We start from the raw sequence: 23,250 nt of genomic DNA on the forward strand, positions 1-23,250 counted from the left end.
ATAAACCTCAGACCTGGTCACTATCCCCTAACTAGGTCTGGATCCTTTGGTTGTTGGGTTCTCAAAATAATGAACACTGAGGAAATCTTCAGGATTCTTTCCTGGGAGAGCTTAGATATCTGGGAATGTGAAATAATGAATACTGAGATCATTGTTTGGGTATGTGGAGCTTTATTGTGACAAGCAGAGAAAAGGCTGTGGATTCTGCTCTGTCAATCAGCATACAGGTGACATTACACTATTTAACAGTTGGACACAATTGCTTGTGGCGGGAGAAACCCAGGTGCAACATCCACACGCAGTCTCGTACAGGAAACTTGTCCAGGGTTCAAGTGCTTTATACAACAGCTGGCGGTGATGTCGATGGGGAAATTCCTGTCATATGTTATAGATAAACTAGCAAATCATTTAGTCTATTTTGTAATAAAATAGATTACATGTATAAAGACTATTGAAGACTGAAATCTATAGTACAAATGGGTGGTGGACAAAAAACATGGACAGCTTTCTCTTCCAGTTTTCTTTAAAAGCAATCCAAAAGGAAGGACTGTGGCTGGACATTAATCACGCACATAGTTCATGGGAAGTATGTAAAAATAGGCAGTGAGATCCTTTCAGCATGCGAAATGCTAATGTGGCAATAAAAGGCTCTTTTCTCCCCAAACTAACGAAAAAAACTATGATTGTGCAGTGCATGATGGGAGACTTTGGTTCATGCAAGTTATGCTTTGAAAGTGGTTGCTGATACTTCAGTCTGAACGTCCAGTTAAAAACACCTGATGCCCATTTGTGGCTCTCAGCCATTTTCTTTCCACAATACCAAATGGATACTGTGATCAGGCATACTTGTGGCAAAGACTAAGCCAACATCATTAACACCATCCAAGCCATTCAGCCATGCCATTTCTCCGGCCAAGAAGCTGGAGCCCCTCTTGGACTTCCTATACTCTGGCAAGGGCCAGCGGCTGATCACTTTCTCAGTCCGTAAGTCCATGATGTACAAGTGGTGGTTGTCAAACAAAAGAGCAAAAATGTCACCAAAGCCGAGAAGGGAGAGGCTGGTGGAGTCTGGCATTTTTATAATTCTACAAGAAACAAACATGATTATAAAATATAAACATTAAAGCAGGCAAACATTTCAGTGTTTGGTGGATGCTACACAGCCAAACACCACAGTTTCTTACATCAATGAAGGCTCCATCAGTTAGATCTCTGCTTTGAGTTCCTGGGTTTTCACACATAACACACTATTGTAAGGGCCCCCTGCCTGCTTGGTGAGAATGCAACATAAAGATTAGGATCAATTTCAGGAACTAAAGCACAGAAATCTCACCACTGAGTTTCCGAAGGAAGCAGCACATTGCCTAGCCCAACAGTCTCAAGCTATAAGTGACTTAACACTACCTAATAAATGTGAAAGCCTACTATAATGAGGCTGTACGATTAGCATGAATTCATCACCGTGGAAGTGTGACTGCTGCACTTCCTCTCACAAATGTTAGATTTTGGTGTCCAAATACAGAATAGTGTAGGCTTGTACACATTAATTCATAATTTGTATTAACGTTTTATATATTAGTACAGAAATAATACATATGATGTGTTTAAACAAAACACTGATTTATGGTTGATATGAATTGTTTATCAACCAATAGCCTGAGGCAGCCAAATTTCAGTTTACTGAAATCACATGACTGAATGATAGCTGCTGCTTAATTGCTGAAATCTGCTCTTTGCTTTTAGCAGGCCATACACAGCCATTTCAGCAGGGACCTTGATTGAGTGGATGGAGGAAATGTATCTCAGGAAATAATAGTGGTAAGGACAGGCTGAACTTCTGCCAGGAGCTCCCAGGCATGAGGCATCTGCCTGTGCCATAGTTGTCAAATATTGCCCAATTTGGCCAAATGCAGCTGGACCAGGTAATGCCACCTCATGTCTATGAGCTGCTTTTGACAGGAAGTTGTATTATCAAGAATGACATGCTTACTATCTGTACCACTCAGAACTGCCACATTTCTGTGAGCAAAAATAAGCTCTGATAGCATTGAAAACACTTGTCATTACATCTCAGAGGCATGAATAAACAGCCCCCATCCTTGCCCAAATGTCACACTGGGCTGTCCAATAGAGCTGGCAACGGCCAGCCTATTTCCAATATACAACAGTCTTTTATCAAGAGAGATTGACCTACAAATCCAGTTAATAGTTCTTACAGCTTCCCATATCTAACTTTCTGTAACATGTGTGTTTATCTACCAGTAAGGACTTATCTTGTTTGTTTTCTTTTGAGCTGTGTGATTGGTAAGATAGTGTCTTATGACTGATGACACTAAAGAAAATGTTTCTTTTGTCTATCACATCTGAACCAACAGAGATGAGATGTCCATTTACCTTAAAATTTCATAGCTGGCAAAGTCCCATTGGTAGAGTCCTAATGCTGAGCTGCATACAATGTATTTGCCATCGAAGTGCAGACGTGGCTGCAGCGTAATGCTCCGGTCATCCGACACGTACAGTGTCTTCAAGCATTTGCAGTTGATTTCCCTTCCAATAGGCCAAATCTGCAACACAACCACAAAATAAACCTGAATATAACATGTTGGCTGCCCCTTCTCTACACAAAAGCCACCACTGACAGCTAATCCTGGGACTGGACCAGAGCAGCTTCAGAACAGGTAAGTATACAGATCTTTTCTTTACAGGGTAGATAGAATAGCCTTAGAATGGGCGTGGGAGTATTTTCATTTCAGTGCACCACTAGTATAAACAAGATGTGCCCCTCCTTCCCATTGACATACTGCATCTCTATGTTGGGTAGAAAATCATTATATGTAAATAACCTGCGTGCTTCAACCAACAAGTGTATCAAATGAGTGAAATAAACAATGAAACCAGCAAACTATAAATATAGTGCACTCATGACGAAATGCGTAGGGTGGGGCTTGACAGAGCTACAATTGTTCGAGAAGGGATTGCTGTGTCCCAGGATTTAAAGTGCCATATACATGCTTTTTATGTAAGTGCATTTTCAAGTGTTTCCTGTTGATGTTTTCATGGTGGTGGAGGAGTATTGTGGACGGTCTGGATGTGTTTTCACTTATGGAACCTGCAGCCAGCAAATAGAGGCATCAAGACCAGACAGACAGCGAACTCACTGCAGGAGAATGCTGCTACACCTAAAAGTGCCATTTGACCTACCATTGCAGGTGGTCAACAATTTGTGGTGAGTGGGGCCCTGGAGGGGGAGCACTAAGTGGAGCACTCAACACAAAGAATTTTATGGATAAGAAGATTAATCACTGTATCGCCTAGTTTTACACTGGATGTGGATGGGGATATTATTTCATGTTGGAACTTTAAATGGTTGAACGCTGATTGGGACTTATTATTATTCATATTTTGTATACAAGTGCACTATATTTATAGTTTGATGGTTTCATTGTTTATTTATTTCACTCATTTGGTACACTTGTTGGTTGAAGCACGCAGGGCATTTACATATAATAATTTTTTCCCCAACATAGGGATGCATTAAGTCAATGGGAAGGAGGGGCACATCTTGTTTAGACCTATGTTATAGAGGAACACGTATGTTTTGTGGGTCACTAACACGTATATAGGGTGGTATATTCACTCATGAGAAGAAGCGCAGCAATTATTTATGGTTTATTCACACAATTTTCTACTAACACACTTGTGGCATTGCTAGCAGCAGCCAGTTTATTCATTTAATCTTCTGTGCAGGCTACACTTAAACAAAATAAAAAATGTTATACTTAACCTGTTCTGCGCAATATTGCACAGAGCAGTCCCCCTCCTCCACTCTGGCAGTCTCCTTCACAAACCGTGCGCTATGGGGGCTCCCCTATGGGCATGCTCCCGATCCAGGTTGTGTGCGTCCATGGACACACACAGTACCAGTAAGCCACTCCACACTTCCTTCCCACAGGAGTTGGAACCTATGGCTCCCGCCGCATTCAGTGTCTCCTGTGAAACCAGAAAGAGAGAAGAGTGGTGCTGCAGCTGGGACAGCACTGTATTAGTGAAAGGAGGCAGGTAAGTGTTTAATGATGGGGGAAGGATAGGTAGTGGAGAGTATGTTACTTTAATACAGAGAATGCATTAAGGTAAAAACTATTTTGACTCTAGAAACAGTTTAGGTACGGTCAGAATTCCTAAGCCCTGATGAGGGTGGAGTGTATTTGGCCCCCAAAACGCATTGGATTTATTTGCTATGAATGAATTTAATCATGAAAATGACCTTAGACACTTGGACATACGTTAGGCGCTCTCACTGGATTGTATGTGTGTAAAACTTTTTTATATCCATTTGGTCTGTGTAATAGCCAGACGACTAGCATCTTCAGAAGGAGATTAAAATGGCAATCCTCATATATCCGTTAGAAAAGGTTTTCCTTAGAGTCAAGGCACACCAGCACCACAGTAGCAACTACAAGTCTCTCTGAATCTATTCCCTAGACAAAGAGATCCTGCTGAATGTGACTCAAATAGATCTTTGCACAGTTAGAAAACATGAGTATCTACCTAAAGAGACCCTTTCACTAACTTAAAGTGATCATAAAGCCTGAAGGTTTTTCACTTTCATGCATTCCGCTGCTGTCAATCACAGTCAGTACGGAGAAAGCAGAGGGCAGAGCCACGCTGCGCTCTGTGTGTCTCATAGACACTCAGATGCGGCTCAGGAGCAAGCACGCACGAGTTCAAGCTGCACTCAGCAGAGGGGAGGGGCCTGGAGTGCTGTCAGGGTACCTAAGAAGAGGCAGATCAGGATTGCACAGAGCAGGACCTGTTTGTTACTTTTAAAAAATCTGAACCTTTTCAAACTCTTTAAAAACTGAAGATAAAAGCGCAGAACAAAACAATTATTCTAAATGCTTACTTGTAATGTTTTTTTACTTTCCATAAATTATTTTTTATTCATTTGCATTGTGCTTCTGAACTTGCTAGAAAAAAAAAGACTAATCAATTCCCTAGCACAGCCCCTTCCCTCCTTGCTCATCATAGCCCTCTTCTAAGAATGTCTGATTACTGCCTGTGCTGGCCCCAACATCTCCACCCTCTCTTCACCTGCTTACATAATCTTTTACATTTATGTAGGTGCTGGGGAGAGTGAAGGGGAATACTATCGAGTGTCACTTTAGTGACAGCTTTGAGTCTGGTGGATTTCTGACAACAAATCCAAGATCATGGCATTCAGCAGCAGTCTACACTGGATGTCTACACAAGACAGACTTTTACAGGTAAATAAATTGCATAACATTTTTTAAATTCACATAAAATCCTATGGGGAGATTGTTGTTGAAATGAAAGGTCGGGGAACAGAGTCTCTTTATTGGCATTTTTGCATTTTCATCTCTTAAAGTTGTCATCAGAACAAGTGACAATATCGGAAGATTTCACCTCTATTTCTGTTATGGTGAGAACCCAAATTTTGTAATTTTCTCCCACTCTCAGCCCTGGCAACAAATAGAGAGAAAGAGACAGCAATAACAGTTCAGCCTGGTTTCTAATCCTTCCCCATGCTGTCCAAAACTACAAAATAAGTTTTGCTGATACATACACACATAACGTAACATTCAGTAAACTGTAAAGTAAATATCAGAAAATCAACATATCTTTATAAAATAAAAATATGAAAAGTCTGAACAGATGTAATTAAAAGGATCAAGACAACACAGGGTGTTAACATAGGAAAGCTATCTTAAAAGAAAAACCATATCAAATATACACAGCATAAATACCTTAATTTCATATTTATCAGCACTTAGAAGGATGTAATCTCCAGGACTATGCATGACAGATTTCACCTGACAGCTCTGCAAGACCACCTATGGGTACACACAATATTTGTGTTAGCTAAGCATACACATACAATCTCCAGGACTATGCATGACAGATTTCACCTGACAGCTCTGCATGACCACCTATGGGTACACACAATATTTGTGTTAGCTAAGCATACACATACAGCGGTTTATTCCTTTAAGGTGTATGTAGATAGATAGCAGGTTTTCAGGGTAGCACACATGTAACAAATATTGACATCGGAGTCTGGAGGTTGTCCCAAAGAACAGTGAACGACAGGGTGAACATGTGGCTGTCATTGTGAATGTCACTTGTAGTGGATGGCACCCATGCCAGCGGAGGTCAGTATTTCCCAAACAATAAGTACAAGTAACAGTCACAAAGCAGAGAACCTGGAAATCTGTTTCAAACACAGAACAATGCAACTTAACTCTTCACCCCAATACTTAACACACAATGTGAGGTGATTGTGCTCCCCATGTTTATTTTACATGCATAGTGGCTAAGTGCTTTGATCTGTAGCCTTGCAGCATACTGTATCAGATACCCACAAGGGTCCCTATTTGCATGGAGTTTTATGATCTTCCAGAGTCCCCCGTTACATTTAAAAAGCAATCACCTGTAAAGAGACTAGCAACCTTCTGTGTACCACCTACAGAAACCCCTCACTCACAAATGACAGAGAACCCCCAACCCACCTGCCTAAGTGCTTCTGTGATGGCTATTTACCTGACCGTGTGTGACCCTGGAAGTGCTGAATTTTGGCCCCTGAGGTCCAGTCCCAGCAGGCCCCTGTGTTACCACAGAAAGAGGCAGCAGTGCAAGCTTAATCTGGACTTTAAAGCACCCATTATCCCTTCTTTCTAGATATACATTTCAATAACCATCAGCTGTTCATATTCTATGATATGCTTACTTGAACAAACACACTGAACTGAAACATCAGAAATTGTTATACACACATTAGATGGGTCACATAAAAAATGTCCCAATCCTCCTAGGGACTTTAGTAAAAGCTGATACCAGTCTGCCAGTATAACTTATTTCTGAAAGTGAGCAGAAACCTGCCTTGGTGACCCACTCTGTGTGTCCAGTGAGCGTATTCAAGCATGATCCGGAAGATAAGGCCCAGATTTTCACAGTGTTATCCGCAGAGCCACTGACCAGAATGTCCAGTTCATCATTATAGTCCACACTAAACACTGCAAAGAAAAGAGAAAAGCACATCTGCAAATTTGTGTGTCAAAAATAGCAACAAATCAGCTGCTTGCTTTTACAGTTTAATCTACACTAGAAACATCAAAGCACTAATCTGATTAGTCACTTAAGGCAATATAAACACTTTCCTTTCTATATACATGAAAAACAAGCATGTATGTACGTACATGTATATACAGTGTTGTGAAAATGTATTTGCCCCCTTCCTATGTGTTGTTTTTTTTTTTTTTTGCATATTTATCACACTTAAGTGCTGGTTCACATATATGCGAAATGGATGCGGTTCCGCATGACATGTGAAATAACATTAAGAAAAAATAGTGAAGCGCTTATATCACATAAATATAAATATAGGAATCCTCCTGCGCTCAATGGAATGATAGCAGATGTATTTTAATAATCATTCCATTGAGCGCAGGAGGATTCCTTATATTTTATGTGAAATAACATTGCCTTCTATGGTGCTTGTTCACATATGTCCGATGCACTGGTGGTGTGGATTCAGTGAGTTTTGAAAAAGAGTCATGTCCGATTTCTGAGCAGCGCCTTTAGGTTCAGGTGCATATTACAGGCTATTGTTTTCTATGTGAACCATTTCTAAACCGCATATGCATGAACAGAATAAAATCCTGAGCTAATCCTATCCTGAACAAGATGTAAACCTGACATGAACCGCTGAACAACTACTGTGTCAATTGGCTATGAAACTTGAGCTTCAATCCGCACCGCACATGTGTAAATTAGATCAAAAAAGATGTCCAAACCTGCCTGGCCCTGTGTGAAAAAGTAACTGGTGGTGGTAGTGTGATGGTCTGGGGCTGCTTTGCAGCTTTAGGACCTGTACGACTTGCCATAATTGATGGAACCATGAATTCTGTGTTCTACCAGAAAATCCTGAAGGAGAACGTGTGGCCATCAGTTTGTGACCTCAAGCTCACTTGGGTTATGCAGCAGGGGGTATAGGGGTGCAATTACATTTTCACACAGGGAGAGGCAGGTTTGGACAGCTTTTTTTCTCTTAATAAATGCAATCTTCATTTAAAAACTGCATTTTGCATTTACTGAGGTTATCTTTGTACAATATTAAAATTTGTTTGATGATCTGAATCATTTAATTATGATAAATATGCAAAAAAAATCAGGAAGGGGCAAATACTTGTTCACAGCACTGTACATGTTTTATATGGAACAAGGCTTGAATTATAATGCAATTGTGGGTGGATTGTGGAAGCCTGTTTCATGCACTGGACATTTCACCCTAATTTCTGACTCCATTTTTTGAGGTTTCACACTCCCCATGTTTATTTTTCATGCATAGTAGATAAGTGCTTATATCTCCGGCCTTGCAGCACTTGTGTCTTGTATCAGATACCTACGAAGGTCACTTTCTATATTTTGTATGATATTCTAGAGCCCCTGAGATACAGTCAGCCAGTGCCTAGCCTGTAAATTGAAGAGCAGATTTTGACTGAAAAATGATATCAGAGCTTTTTTCTTTCAGCCATAAACTTTGCGTGTACCAACCACAGAATCACCTCACTCACAAGTGAAGGAGTACCTCCACCCACCTGCCTGAAAGTTTCTCTGTAAGCTACTCACCTGCCCCTGTATGACCCCGGAAGTGCTGAATTCTTGCTCCTGAGCTCCAGTCCCAGCAGGCCACTGTGTTATCAAAGGAGCCAGTGATAAGTTTCTGTTCATCGAAGGTCACAGCCGCACATGTGTGTGTCTGGATCCCATATATACACTGACCAGTGCTGACGTCCCACAGTTTAGCGGATAAGTCATCTGAGCCTGTGTGAGAGAGATCTATGTGCAGCCAATAGACAAGACATCCATGCACGAGAAAGCGCCATGTGTGACTCATAGAAAAGACTATGGAATATTTGTACTAACTGTAAAATCCATTTCTTGGGAGTTCATTGAGGGACACAGGAAATCAGAGACTGTTGGGTTAAAATGCCACTTATGGGAGGACTGGACACTGGCAAACATAAAAACAGTGATCAGTCCAGTATAAACCCTCTTCCAAATATCCCAGTTTGGTGGAAATAAGTTCCAAGAACATACCAGCATCAAATTCATAACAGAATAGCATCATGGCCAAGGCAGGTTGCAGTCCTGTGCCTGCCAGACAAATCAAGATCTTGAAAAGAATTTTCAAAGATTTAAAGATGGAATTCTAAACACAGGCACATCATCCATGGGGATCATCAATGCTTTCTTGAGATGGGTTACTGCCAGATCCACAATGGGAACAGACTATTTCTTAACAAAAGACTCCTTAAATAGATACAGGGCTCTCAATCATTTGGGAAGTGTAAACAGCTTGTCAGGAGTCTCATAGTCTCCATAAACAACAGCTTGGAATAGCTGGTGCATTCGAAAGGTCTTAATGGTCTCAGGGTTTCTGCAGGAGCCTAGGGAGGTAACAGCACTGTCAGAAGCTGCAGGTTGATGCTCCAATTTTAAAGTGGTGTAAACTGCATCAATAACAGCAGAGACAGGGAGATTTACTCAAAATCAGATTTTATTATCAAAGCTTAATTGAACAACCTGAAATTAGAAGCTAATTGGCTACCATGCATAGTTGCACCAGATTCTGAATGCTCCAGTTTTAGTGAATCTCCCCAATGGTCTCTATAGGTTTGGGAGAAATAGCATCAGCCTGCGACTTCTCAGGTGTAACATAGTTTAAGGATTTCAGAGACTCAACATTAGACAGAGCCTCTGAAGCAAAAGGCTCAGAGGCTACTAACGCTTCCAGCAGATCATACATTTATTCTGCAGCAGAAGGCATGGGAAATATGTTTATGGCCTCTGCAGTCATAGTCAGCAAATAAGGTCACAATCTGGCCCACAAAATCAAGCATAACTGTGATGAAATCCTCGTGGGATAGGAGAAGGCCAGAAGCTATGAAGGAGGTTGAGGACAGCAGAGACACAGAGGACAACATCCCAGTGTCAGTATCAGTCCAATGGGTGCACTGCAGGCAGGACCAGAACCATTTGTAGATCGTGAGCTGGAGGGACCCGGTGCAGTGTGACTGCTTCCAATACCTTTGGGAAACACTGAAAAACAGGGACAACAAAGCTCAGGGTACAAGGCTATGCCTCGAACACTCACAGACCAGCTGCTGGTAGCAGAAGAGGATCAAATGGCCAGAGGTGTCTAAGTCACTGAAGGCGGGCATCAAAGACCAATTGAGGATAATCCACATGTAACTTGCAAGGAGAAGTGGTAGAAAGGTGCTCTCTCAACAAAATTCCAACTAGCAGATGACATCAGTGCTCAGTCCTTCAGTGGTAAACCAAGAGAAAATCGGGGGTCATAATGGTGCCCAGAGGTCTAGAAAGTATCACAATGCAAAGCCCAGCGCCCAAAGGTCACATTCCAAGCAAGCCCCACGATTGTCTGTCCATTGGGGTCTGGGTTTGGTCTCCACAACTAGTGATGAGGATACACCAATCAAGATAGCTGCATATTGAGACAAGCCCAAACCGCTTGTACAGAAATCTTAAAATTAAGAAAAACATTTTTGACTGAAGAAAAACAAAAGGAAAAGCTGGATGTTAGACTTTTCTTAGCAGAGCAGAGAAAGGCATCTACCCCACTAGAACACAAGCAAAAAAAGGCATTCTGGGAGTAGAAGGGGTTATACTGGGCTGATCATTGTTTTTTGTATACCAGTGTCCAATCCTCCTGTAGGCAGTAGTATAACTCAGTCTCTTGTTCATTGGGGGACAAAAGAATTGAAAGAAATTGAAAAGGAGTTCAATAAGTTCACATTTTCAAAGTATAGTTATCTGATGTCAGTTTTCAATACTTTTAATGTTGTGGAATTTGGTCAGTTGAGTGCACAACTGACAAAGCAGTGCAGTCTGGTACAGCTAAGGCAATTTTGTTGTAAGACGCGGTGGTGCTGGTCCATTGGAGTGGACCTCCGTTCATATATGCTAAAGAGTCTTCAGTTCAGGGAAGATCATGCTGCAGGCACTGATCTTGTGAACAGATGATGGGACAGGAAATGTACTCTAAAGGGCTGCAAGTACTAATACTAATGCCAGGAACTGCTGAGTATGAGAAGAAGAACAAAACAACTCTGTTAAAATGTTTCTCTTCTTTCATCTTCCCCTGCAAAATGTTAATACAGCAGACACTCACCTGTACAGAGGAGGCCATCTTTATAATAAAGTGCATAAACTCTGGCACTGTGCCCAATCAGTGATGCAGTCTGGAATGCTTCATGATTGGTCAGTTGTTTCATTCGCAAGATGGCCTTCAGGTAAACATTCTTCCAGTGAAGTGTATCCTGCACGGTGTCATCAATCTGCCAGCCTAAACTCCGACATGCAGTCTGCCACACCTCTGTACAGGCACTTATCACCTTGTTCCATTGCTTGGAGACCAGGCAGCATGTGAGTAAGGTCTGCGGGTCCAGCCACTTTAGCAAATAGAAGCTGAGCTCCAGTGGAAGAAGTTTCAGGAAATCTCTCTTCAAAAGTGTCTCTAGATTATTGGAGAGATGCCGTAGCTGCACTGCCCCACTTAGGCTGATCAAGTGATCCAAAGTCTCATTTTTCTGCAGGTCAGTCAAGGTGAAGAAGGATGCTGAAAGGTTTTCAAGCCATGTCTCAAAATCCTTCTTCTCCATAGGTTTCTGATAGTAGCAGGCTTGGGGGAAACAAAAAAAAAAATATAATCAAAATGTTATCCAGTAAACTGGGCAGCCCATTTTACATAACAGCTTCCTCACAACTCCTGCAGCCTTTGTCCAGAGGAAAGCAAATATCACCCCTCCCCAGGGCAACTGCTGCTAATTCTGCCACACAAAAAAAGCAAAAAAAAACGAAATTCCTTTCTGACCCTCCCAAGACCAATCTTTTGGATCAATTATTGTGCTGTTTAGTGATTGTAACTGGATATTTCATCATTTCCAACTGCCTCACCTCCATTACAAAAGTGCTCTGGCAATCCCTGTTCAGTTATGCAAAATTTCAATATAGGTAAAGCAGAACTAAACCCACCTATCCTTTACAGCCATGGAAGCTGCCATCTTAGCCTCGGATTGAACTGCAGTTGCCATAGTGTTCGCACAAGTGATCAGCTATGACACAAGCCATTTGAAGGTCTGACAGTTCAGTTGACACAAGCAATTGCGACAGTTATCGCTCAGGGCATGCCTCAAATGTAATTGTTTGAGAGCAAAACTCAACTGTCTTATCCTTCACAGCCCAGGAAGCTGCCATCTTGGCCTCTGCTCAATCTGCAGTTGCCATGGTGCTGTGACAGTTTTGAGAGCACAAGAAATATTGAGTGTTATCATTTACAGCATGCCTTTACAAAAAAAAAACTGTTTTGGGAAACAGTTAGGCTTCATTCACACCAGTGTGCACATGCATCAGTTTTTCTGCTTGCGTTTAGCAAGGGCACAACAAAATCAATTGTTCTCTATGTGTCCTGTTCACACCACAACACTAGTATCCCGTGCAGACCTTTTCTGCGCAGGAATCTGCAACATGTAAAAACGCAATGATGTACGCATGAAAACTGGTGTAAACTGATGTCTCTGCAAGTGAAATCTGCATGTCAGTTTCCATCACTTTTTCTGCACGTACGGTTTGAATGAGGCCTTAAAGTGGTTGTAAACCTCAGACATAAAATATGAACAAAGCATATCCCTCTATAGTGTGTACTTGTCTCAATGCAGAGCACCAAATGTAATTTCTATCTGCCTCTTGCTGCTTTGTTCCTCTGCTATCTGAATGAGTGACTTCTGACAAGTTTATCCAACACCAACAGAAAAAAAAAATGACAGGGAAGGGAGATATAGCTGATTGACAGTCTTAGCTCTGTTCCTGTGTGCTGTGAGAAAGGGGCGTGTCTCTTCCCTCCAAACAGCTCTCAGAGCTCTCCTCACCGAGCTCTGCAGAGTGTAACTTCAGCTCCCCACCTCCTGCTTTTCAGAGCTGAGAGAATGTAAATTCTGTACTTTGAATGGATGTAGGAGACAGACTGCTTTAGATAAACAGGTAGAACTTATGTAGGAGCATTTTTTTTAATCTCTGTGTATTACCTGAGGCCAGTCACTTCACTTGTAAAGGTTTACAACCACTTTAAATCAATAGATTTAGTTTCACTTTAAAGCGGAACTAAACACTCCTATATTTTTCAGCCAAAGAAGCTGTCATCTTGGCCTCTGTTTGACTGCAACTGTCATGGTGTTGCACATGTGACCAGTTATGACACCGGCCATTTGATGGTTTGACAGTTTGGTTGAGAGCACAAGCAAATGTAACAGCATTTCTTGCATGCCAGGAATGTTTCTGCTTTTTGAAACCGTGAAATCGATAGGTTTATTTCTGCTTTAAATCCAGTGAATCTGTTCTGGAAGCGGATTTAAACAATTTATAAACTCTTTCCAGGAAGAAATTTCCTTAAAGGGCAAAGCCTTTATATCGTATCTACCCAAGTTGTTTCTGCCATTTTCCAATTTGTGGATGTGGAACTTTAGCTGCTGTTTCTTCCTATCTTTTCTATATTTATAAAAATCAGCCAAATAATTGCTGTTCATTTTTGTGCATATTGCTCTATTCTTTGCTAATGTCAACATTAAAACATTTTTTCTATAGAGTGGCCAAGGCACAGAACCCCTGTAAGGTTTTCATTGCTGTCTATATCTCATTAGGGAGATTCACTCTGAGAGAAAGTCCAACATTTTGAGCTGTCACCAGTACATGAGTAAAAGGGAAATTTTCCAATGCTCCAGTGACAATGGTTTAAAGGAGTATTTCTCCCAATTTAGAGAGACCTCCTCCCACTTCTTGTTGAATCAAAATGACAGATGAGAAATCTCTCCAACTGGATACAAATAAAAAAAAAACCGACAGTGTTTTTTTTTTTACCATTTCCATATCTATCTAGAAAGAAATAAAAAAAAAAATTGCTTTAGATACATACACATTACCCTAGGTAACATGTAACTCTAAACTCAGCTCCTCCTGTTCCTGTGTGTGGCAAACACTACCTGAGCATACCAGCGGGCAGCAAAGACAACTGATCTGGAAAGCTTAACTCCTAAACCCCATCATTAAAATGTAATAGCAAAAAGAAGGACCATATACCTCATTGACACCCCTCTATATTTAGTTGTTCTAGAGGTCAATCACCAAAATAAACAGTTTTTGCCCACAAAATGCCCAATCATTTTTATACTTCTGTAGATAAGTTATACTACCTGGAACATATACGATATGTGTTATTGTATCTCCCTTTTGATGGTACAAATTAGAAAGTAACTCCAGTCACTATTTTCAGCAGCAATATAGATAGAAATAGAAAGAAAATCAAAATAGTTTGACTAGTTACCCTAAAACTGACAATAAAAACTCAGATAACCTAAATCCTAAAGTATGCCCAAAGTACCAGCACCAAAGACTAGCAATTCCCAGATCAGCTGAAATCAGTCTGTAAAAAGCTGAATGACCTATACCAAGCTACCCACTATTTGGAATGTTCTCACCACATAAGCTTTTCAGTTCTGCTTTGGACTGGCTGCTAATCAAAAGAAAGAAAATTAACATGATTATATTTTCACATTTTGGAGCCGGTTTATTTTTATCGCATGTAGTGGTCACTATATAACATGACATGCAGCTCCTGGGTGACTAGTACAGCCTTATAGATGAGTGATAATTGCATGACAATAATATAGAGTTCATAGAAGATGCATGCTCCTCATTGCAGTAACATACAGGGGAGGTTTGATAAAACTGGAACACTCAAAGTCTGGTGCAACTGTGCATGGTAGCCAATCAGCTTCTCGCTTCAGCTTTGACAATAAAACCTGGAAGCTGATTGGTCTCTAAGGAGAGCTGCACCAGATTTTGCTCTCTCCAGTTTTAGTAAATCTCCCCACAGTCTAGATTACAAAAGAATGATACTATCACAGTAACATATAAATAACAGGGGAGCAATACGCACCATCACAGTAATGTCTCCTCTATTCGGCACACCGCTGACTCAGCATACTCTATAGATGATGCCTGGACAGAATGACAAAAGAGAATATTATAAACACACATATTTTTAGAAAGCTCCTCTGATGCAGAGGATGAGGTAAATAGCTCAGTGTTCTCTGCACAGCACTGCAGAACTATACAAATGTATAATAATAATAATAGTGTGTGAATGTTGTGGAGACATTAGAATGTAAGCTCTTCTGGTGCAGAGGCTAACACGAATGGTTTGGTGTTCTTTGTACGGTGCTGCAGACAATGGTGGAGCTATAATAATAAATAAAAATACTTGTGTAGCTGTAGTGGGTGTTGAAGGTGTAAGCTCCTTTGGTAAAAATTTGATGTGATTTGCTTAGTGGTGTCCTTAGTAAGGGAATATTGTCATAGCTAACATAAATGTGTAATAATAACTCCTCTACATACGAGGATGGTCTGATTATTTTCAGACTCCTCAGCACAGAGGATCATGTAGAGATGACACGTGATGGAATATGGAGAAATATCACAAGGAGGAAATACTCAATATGCAAATCCAGGAATTGATAATGCAATATAACTGCTTTGATATAAGGACAGCGCAGAGAGTCTCCCTCTCCCTCATATATAATATATATATATATATATATATATTATAGTGAAGGAAATAAGTATTTGATCCCCTGCTGATTTTGATTGTTTGCCCACTCACAAAGAAATGATCAGTCTAAAAAGCGAATGGTAGGTGTATTGTAACACTGAGAGACAGAACGAAAAATGCAAAAGAAATGCAAGTCTAACAAATTATGCACTGAGTTGCATGTTCATGAGGGAAATAAGTATTTGATCCCCTATCATTCAGCAGGATTTCTAGCTACCAGGTGTCTTTCATACAGGTAACAAGCTGAGATTAGAAGCAGTCTCTTAAAGGGAGTGCTGATAATCTCATTTTGTTACCTGTATAAAAGACACCTGTCCACAGGAGCAATCAAACAATCAGATTCCAAACTCTCCACCATGGCAAAGAACAAAGAGCTGTTCAAAGATGTCAGGGACAAGATTGTAGACCTACACAAGGCTGGACTGGGCTACAAAACTATCGCCAAGCAGCTTGATGAGAAGGTGACAACAGTTGGTGCAATCATTCGCAAATAGAAGAAACGCAAAATAACTGTCAGTCTCCCTAGGTCCAGTGCACCATGCAAGATCTCACCTCGTGGAGTGTCAATGATCATGAGAACAGTGAGGAATCATCCTAGAACTATACATGAGGACCTTGTCAATGATCTCCAGGCAGCTGGGACCACAGTCACTAAGAAAACAATTGGTAACACACTACGCCAACAAGGATTGAAATCCTGCAGTGCCCGCAAGGTCCCTCTGCTCAAGAAAGCACATGTCCAGGCACATCTGAAGTTTGCCATTGAACATCTGAATGATGCAGAGGAGGACTGGCTGAAAGTATTGTGGTCAGATGAGACCCAAATCGAGCTCTTTGGCATCAGCTCAACTCGCCGTGTTTGTAGGAGGAGGAGTGCTGCCTATGACCCCAAGAACACCATCCCAACTGTCAAACATGGTGGTGGAAACATTCTGCTTTGGGGGTGTTTTTCTGCTAAGGGGACAGGACAACTGCACCGCATCAAAGGGACGATGGAAGGGGTAATGTACCATCAAATCTTGGGTGAGAACCTTCTTCCCTCAGCCAGGGCATTGAAAATGGGTCGTGGATGGGTGTTCCAGCATGACAGTGACCCAAAACACACAGCCAAGGCAACAAAGGGGTGGCTCAAGAAGAAGCACATTAAGGTCCTGGAGTGGCCTAGCCAGTCTCCAGACCTTAATCCGATTGAAAATCTGTGGAGGGAACTGAAAGTTCGAGTTGCCAAACGTCAGCTACCAAACCTTAATGACTTGGAGAGGATCTGCCAAGAGGAGTGGGCCAAAATCCCTCCTGAAATGTGTGCAAACCTGGTGGCCAACTACAGGAAACTAGGGATTTGCCACCAAGTACTAAGTCATGTTTTGTGAAGGGGATCAAATACTTATTTCCCTCATGAACATGCAAATCAGTGCATAATTTGTTAGACATGCATTTCTTTTGAATTTTTTGTTGCTATTCTGTCTCTCAGTGTTACAATACACCGAACATTCGATTTTTAGACTGATCATTTCTTTGTGAGTGGGCAAACATTCAAAATCAGCAGGGGAGCAAATACCTATTTCCATCACTGTGTATGTGTGTATATATCAGTATATATATATACAGTCATATATATATACAGTCATGGCCGAAATTGTTGGCACCCTTGATATTTCTCCAGGAAATCATGTATTTCTCACGAAACGTATTGCATTAACACATGTTTTGCTATACACATGTTTATTCCCTTTGTGTGTATTGGGACAAAACAAAAAAAGGGAGGAAAGAAAGCAAATTCGACATAATGTCACACAAACCTCCAAAAATGGGCTGGACAAAAGTATTGGCACCCTTTCACAACTGCGGATAAATAAGAATGTTACAAGCATGTGATGCTCCTGTAAACTCACCTGGGGCAAGTAACAGGTGTGGGCAATATAGAAATCACACCTGAAAGCAGATAAAAAGGAGAGACGTTCACTTAACCTTTGCATTGTGTGTCTGTCTGTGCCACACTAAGCATGGACAACAGAAAGAGGAGACGAGAACTGTCTGAGGACCTGAGAACCAAAATTGTGGCAAAATATCAACAATCTCAAGGTTACAAGTCCATCTCCAGAGAACTAGATTTGCCTTTGTCCACAGTGCGCAACATTATCAAGAAGTTTGCAACCCATGGCACTGTAGCTAATCTCCCTGGTCGTGGACGGATGAGGAAAATTGATGAAAGATTGCAACGCAGAATAGTCCGGATGGTGGATAAGCAGCCCCAAACATGTTCCAAAGACATTCAAGCTGTCCTGCAGGCTCAGGGAGCATCAGTGTCAGCGCGAACTATCCGTCGACATTTAAATGAAATGAAACGCTATGGCAGGAGACCCAGGAGGACCCCACTGCTGACACAGAGACATAAAAAAGCAAGACTACAGTTTGCCAAAATGTACTTGAGTAAGCCAAAAGCCTTCTGGGAAAACGTCTTGTGGACAGATGAGACCAAGATAGAGCTTTTCGGTAAAGCACATCATTCTACTGTTTACCGAAAACGGAATGAGGCCTACAAAGAACAAAACACAGTACCTACGGTAAAATATGGTGGAGGTTCAATGATGTTTTGGGGTTGTTTTGCTGCCTCTGGCACTGGGTGCCTTGACTGTGTGCAAGGCATCATGAAATCTGAGGATTACCAAAGGATTTTGGGTCGCACTGTAGGGCCCAGTGTCAGAAAGCTGGGTTTGCGTCCAAGATCCTGGGTCTTCCAGCAGGACAATGACCCCAAACATACGTCAAAAAGCACTCAGAAATGGATGGCAAAGAAGCGCTGGAGAGTTCTGAAGTGGCCAGCAATGAGCCCAGATCTAAATCCCATTGAACACCTGTGGAGAGATCTTAAAATTGCTGTTGGGAAAAGGTGTCCTTCCAATAAGAGAGACCTGGAGCTGTTTGCAAAGGAAGAGTGGTCCAAAATTTCGGGTGAGAGGTGTCAGAAGCTTATTGATGGTTATAGGAAGCGACTGATTTCAGTTATGTTTTCCAAAGGGTGTGCAACCAAATATTAAGTTAAGGGTGCCAATACTTTTGTCCAGCCCATTTTTGGGGTTTTGTGTGACATTATGTCATATTTGCTTTTCTGCCTCTGTTTTATATTTGTTCCAATACATACAAAGGGAATAAACATGTGTATAGCAAAACATGTGTTAATGCAATACCTTTTTTGTGTGAAATACTTGATTTTCAGGAAAAATATCAAGGGTGCCAACAATTTCGGCCATGACTGTATATAGATATGTGTAATAACTGGACATATATATATATATGTGTATATATGTGTGTGTGGAGGTAATCAGGGAGTATATAGTGTGTGTAAATAACTACACATATGTTATATATAATGGGGGTATATAGTGTATGTATGCAATTAGACATAACTATGAAAGGAATATATAGTGTGTGTACACAATTAGATATATGATGGGGGTATAGCGCATGTGTGTATATAATTAGATATATGATGGGGTTATACAGTACAAGGGTATATAACATGTGTACACTATAAGACATAAATATGATAGTAGTATATATTGTGTGTATATAATTATACAGGAGTTGGACAAAAACACAGAAACACTACATGATTTCCAGATGTGAAAGTGATGACATGTTTTGTGTTGAAAGCGGAAGTGATGTAACATTCTTTTGCTTCCGCTGTGTGATGAGACACCTGGCTAACAGGTGGGAAACCTCACTTTCGTCATTCACTGAGTGTGCTGCTAGTAGTACGGAATCATGTCGGAAGCTGACTGAGCTTCAAAGAGGGCAAATTGTTGGTGCAATTTTTGTGTTGTCGCAAGGTACAGTATCAAAGGTTGCGACAGCATATATAGTTTCCAGGAAAACATCTGATTAGCATAAATGCGATCGATATGGTCAACTGACCGAAAGAGACAAAAGGACACTGCACAGGATTGTGACCCAGAATAAGAAAACACCTGCTGCAAAAGTGAATGCAGAGCTCAATCTTAGTCTTCACAGGGTTCATTTTTCAAGGGAATGAGATTGAGCTCTGCAGTCATTTTGTAGCAGTTGTTTCCTTATCCCGGGTCACAATTCTGTGCAAGGGGAGGAGGGTATATAGTGTGCATACACTATTAGATTTATGATGGGGGTATATAGCATGTGTGTATATAATTTTATATATATATATATATATATATATATATATATATATATATATAATGGAGAAAAGAGAGGGGGTTAAATAAAGCATGTACACTATTAGACATCTATATAATGTAATTAGATATATATGATGGAGGTATATGGTGAGTATATAATTAGATATACACCATATTGCCAAAAGTATTGGGACACTCCTCCAAATCATTGGATTCAGGTATTCCAATCACCTCCATGGCCACAGGTGTATAAAATCAAGCACCTAGGCATGCAGACTGCTTCTACAAACATTTGTGAAAGAATGGGTCGCTCTCAGGAGCTCAGTGATTTCAAGTGTGATACCATGATAGGTTGCCGCCTGTGCAGTAAGTCCATCCGTGAAATTTCCCTGCTACAAACAACGTCATGGTCAACTGTTCGTGGTATTATAACAAAGTGGAAGCTACTGGGAACAACAGCATGAAGTGGTAGGCCACGTAAAATGACAGAGCGGGGTCAGCACATGCTGAAGCTCACAGTGCGCAGAAGTTGCTGTCTGCAGAGTCAATAGCAAAAGTCATCCAAACTTCGTGTAGTCTTCAGACTAGCACAAGAGTGTGTAGAGAGCTTCATGGAATGGATTTCCAAGGCTGAGCAGCTGCATCCAAGCCTTACATTAAGTGCAATGCAACACGTCGGATGCAGTGGTGTAAAGCACGCCGCCACTGGACTTTAGAGCAGTGGAGACGTGTTCTCTGGAGTTATCTGACAGCTGCAGTTAGAGCCTGGAAAGGCATCATAAAGGAGGAAACCCAGTCTTTGGTAATGTCCATGGGTTCCAGACTTCAGGAAGTCATTGCCAGTAAAGGATTCTCAACAACATATTAAAAATGAACTTTTTTTATGATTATATTAATATATCCATTTATTTTTGGTCCCTTGAAAAAAGAGGAATGGCTACTCCTAAGAGTTGTAATTCCTAAACCCTTCCTCCAATTTGGATGTACATATCCTCAAATTAAACCTGCAAGTGTGCACTTTCAGCCCATATCTATTATATAACTATAGCTTGAATATGTTTTTGTAAATACCTGAAAAATACTAAAACTGTGCCTATATATGGACCTAATTGTATGATGGGGGTACATGGTGTGTGTATAATGAAATATACATGAAGGGGGTACATGGAGTGTGTATAATGAGATATACATGATGGGGGTACATGGTGTGTGTATAATGAAATATACATGAAGGGGGTACATGGAGTGTGTATAATGAGATATACATGATGGGGGTACATGGTGTGTGTGTAATGAGATATACATGATGGGGGTACATGGTGTGTGTGTAATGAGATATACATGATGGGGGTACATGGAGTGTGTATAATGAGATATACATGATGGGGGTACATGGTGTGTGTATAATGAAATATACATGAAGGGGGTACATGGAGTGTGTATAATGAGATATACATGATGGGGGTACATGGTGTGTGTATAATGAGATATACATGATGGGGGTACATGGTGTGTGTATAATGAAATATACATGAAGGGGGTACATGGAGTGTGTATAATGAGATATACATGATGGGGGTACATGGTGTGTGTGTAATGAGATATACATGACGGGGGTACATGGAGTGTGTATAATGAGATATACATGATGGGGGTACATGGTGTGTGTATAATGAGATATACATGATGGGGGTACATGGTGTGTGTATAATGAGATATACATGATGGGGGTACATGGAGTGTGTATAATGAGATATACGTGATGGGGGTACATGGAGTGTGTATAATGAGATATACGTGATGGGGGTACATGGAGTGTGTATAATGAGATATACGTGATGGGGGTACATGGAGTGTGTATACGGAGATATACGTGATGGGGATACATGGAGTGTGTATACGGAGATATACGTGATGGGGATACATGGAGTGTGTATACGGAGATATACATGATGGGGGTACATGGAGTGTGTATACGGAGATATACATGATGGGGGTACATGGAGTGTGTATACGGAGATATACATGATGGGGGTACATGGAGTGTGTATACGGAGATATACATGATGGGGGTACATGGAGTGTGTATACGGAGATATACATGATGGGGGTACATGGAGTGTGTATACGGAGATATACATGATGGGGGTACATGTTGTGTGTATACGGAGATATACATGATGGGGGTACATGGAGTGTGTATACGGAGATATACATGATGGGGGTACATGGAGTGTGTATACGGAGATATACATGATGGGGGTACATGGAGTGTGTATAATGAGATATACATGATGGGGGTACATGGAGTGTGTATAATGAGATACACGTGATGGGGATACATGGAGTGTGTATATGGAGATATACGTGATGGGGATACATGGAGTGTGTATACGGAGATATACATGATGGGGGTACATGGAGTGTGTATACAGAGATATACATGATGGGGGTACATGGAGTGTGTATACGGAGAAATACATGATGGAGTTACATGGAGTGTGTATACAGAGATATGATGGTGGTACATGGTGTGTACATGGAGATATACATGATGGTGGTACATGGAGTGTGTATACGGAGATATGCATGATGGAGGTACATGGAGTGTGTATATGGAGATATGATGGGGGTACATGGTGTGTGTACATGGAGATATGATGGGGGTACATGGAGTGTGTATACTGAGATATACATGATGGGGGTACATGGAGTGTGCATACGGAGATATACATGATGGTGGTACATGGAGTGTGCATACTGAGATATACATGATGGGGGTACATGGAGTGTGCATACTGAGATATACATGATGGGGGTACATGGAGTGTGCATACGGAGATATACATGATGGTGGTACATGGAGTGTGTATACGGAGATATACATGATGGAGGTACATGGAGTGTGTAGCCAATGATATAACGGATGGGGATGTATACAGTGGTATGAAGGAAGTGGGGCAGAGTGTATGTACACAATAATATATATAATGGCGGGAGGTTTATATCGTGAGGTGCAGAATGTCAGCAAAGTCCGTGTTCCGGTCAGTCTACCCCCGGGAGGGAGAAGTGTGGAGACAGGGCGGCACTCGGGTAATTCCAGAGTTCTGAAGAAGGATTTGGAGATGGTGAGGTGGAGGAGAAGACAGGAAGTGGGCGGAGTCACCCATCAGCTGTCAGTGTGTAGGGGGCCCGGAGTCGGTGTACCTGGTTCCCCACGGGTTCGTCCTCCTTACTGCCGCCATCTTTCCCGGGAGGCGGAGACTCTGACTCCCGCCTGTCCCGCCCCCTGCCGCCGCTCCCCGCGCTCGTTGCTTCTGTTCAGATCTGACGGAGAAAATGTCGCGAGAATATCTAGATCCACCATGATGGATGAGGGCAGGGGTGTAGATG

General features: G+C 41.4%; 1 protein-coding gene across 2 annotated transcripts; it reads right to left on the reverse strand.

The window, feature by feature from the left end:
* Positions 1-151: 151 nt before the first annotated feature.
* Positions 152-23,220, reverse strand: FBXW2 (F-box and WD repeat domain containing 2). 2 transcript variants are annotated; one of them, XM_089685229.1, is made up of 8 exons: positions 23,065-23,219; positions 15,032-15,093; positions 11,213-11,722; positions 8,647-8,841; positions 6,898-7,031; positions 5,766-5,852; positions 2,395-2,564; positions 152-1,085 (listed from the first exon to the last, which is right to left on the reverse strand). In XM_089685229.1, the coding sequence occupies exons 3-8, from the start codon at positions 11,700-11,702 to the stop codon at positions 797-799; spliced, it is 1,365 nt and encodes a 454-aa protein (XP_089541355.1). In that variant the 5' UTR covers positions 11,703-11,722; positions 15,032-15,093; positions 23,065-23,219; the 3' UTR covers positions 152-796. The 2 variants fall into 2 exon arrangements, with proteins under 2 accessions (XP_089541355.1, XP_089541356.1); XM_089685230.1 differs by lacking the exon at positions 8,647-8,841 and having other exon boundaries at positions 23,065-23,220.
* Between the last annotated feature and the right edge of the window lie 30 nt (positions 23,221-23,250).

Source organism: Staurois parvus, unplaced genomic scaffold (assembly GCF_062004578.1).
Source record: "Staurois parvus isolate SC_StPar_1 unplaced genomic scaffold, SC_StPar_1.0 ptg000365l, whole genome shotgun sequence".
NCBI classification, from domain to species: Eukaryota; Metazoa; Chordata; class Amphibia; order Anura; family Ranidae; genus Staurois; species Staurois parvus.

What these genes read in the sequence shown, in the direction of transcription:
- FBXW2 (XM_089685229.1), bottom strand. Translation starts at nt 11,702, where the DNA reads ATGGAGAAGAAGGATTTTGAGACATGGCTTGAAAACCTTTCAGCATCC. An exon ending in CCGGGGTCATACAGGGGCAG is followed by an intron (nt 7,032 to 8,646) that starts GTGAGTAGCTTA and finishes TTTTCTTTGCAG; the next exon opens with TGTTTAGTGTGGACTATAAT. An exon ending in ACACAGAGTGGGTCACCAAG is followed by an intron (nt 5,853 to 6,897) that starts GCAGGTTTCTGC and finishes GTGTACCCATAG; the next exon opens with GTGGTCTTGCAGAGCTGTCA.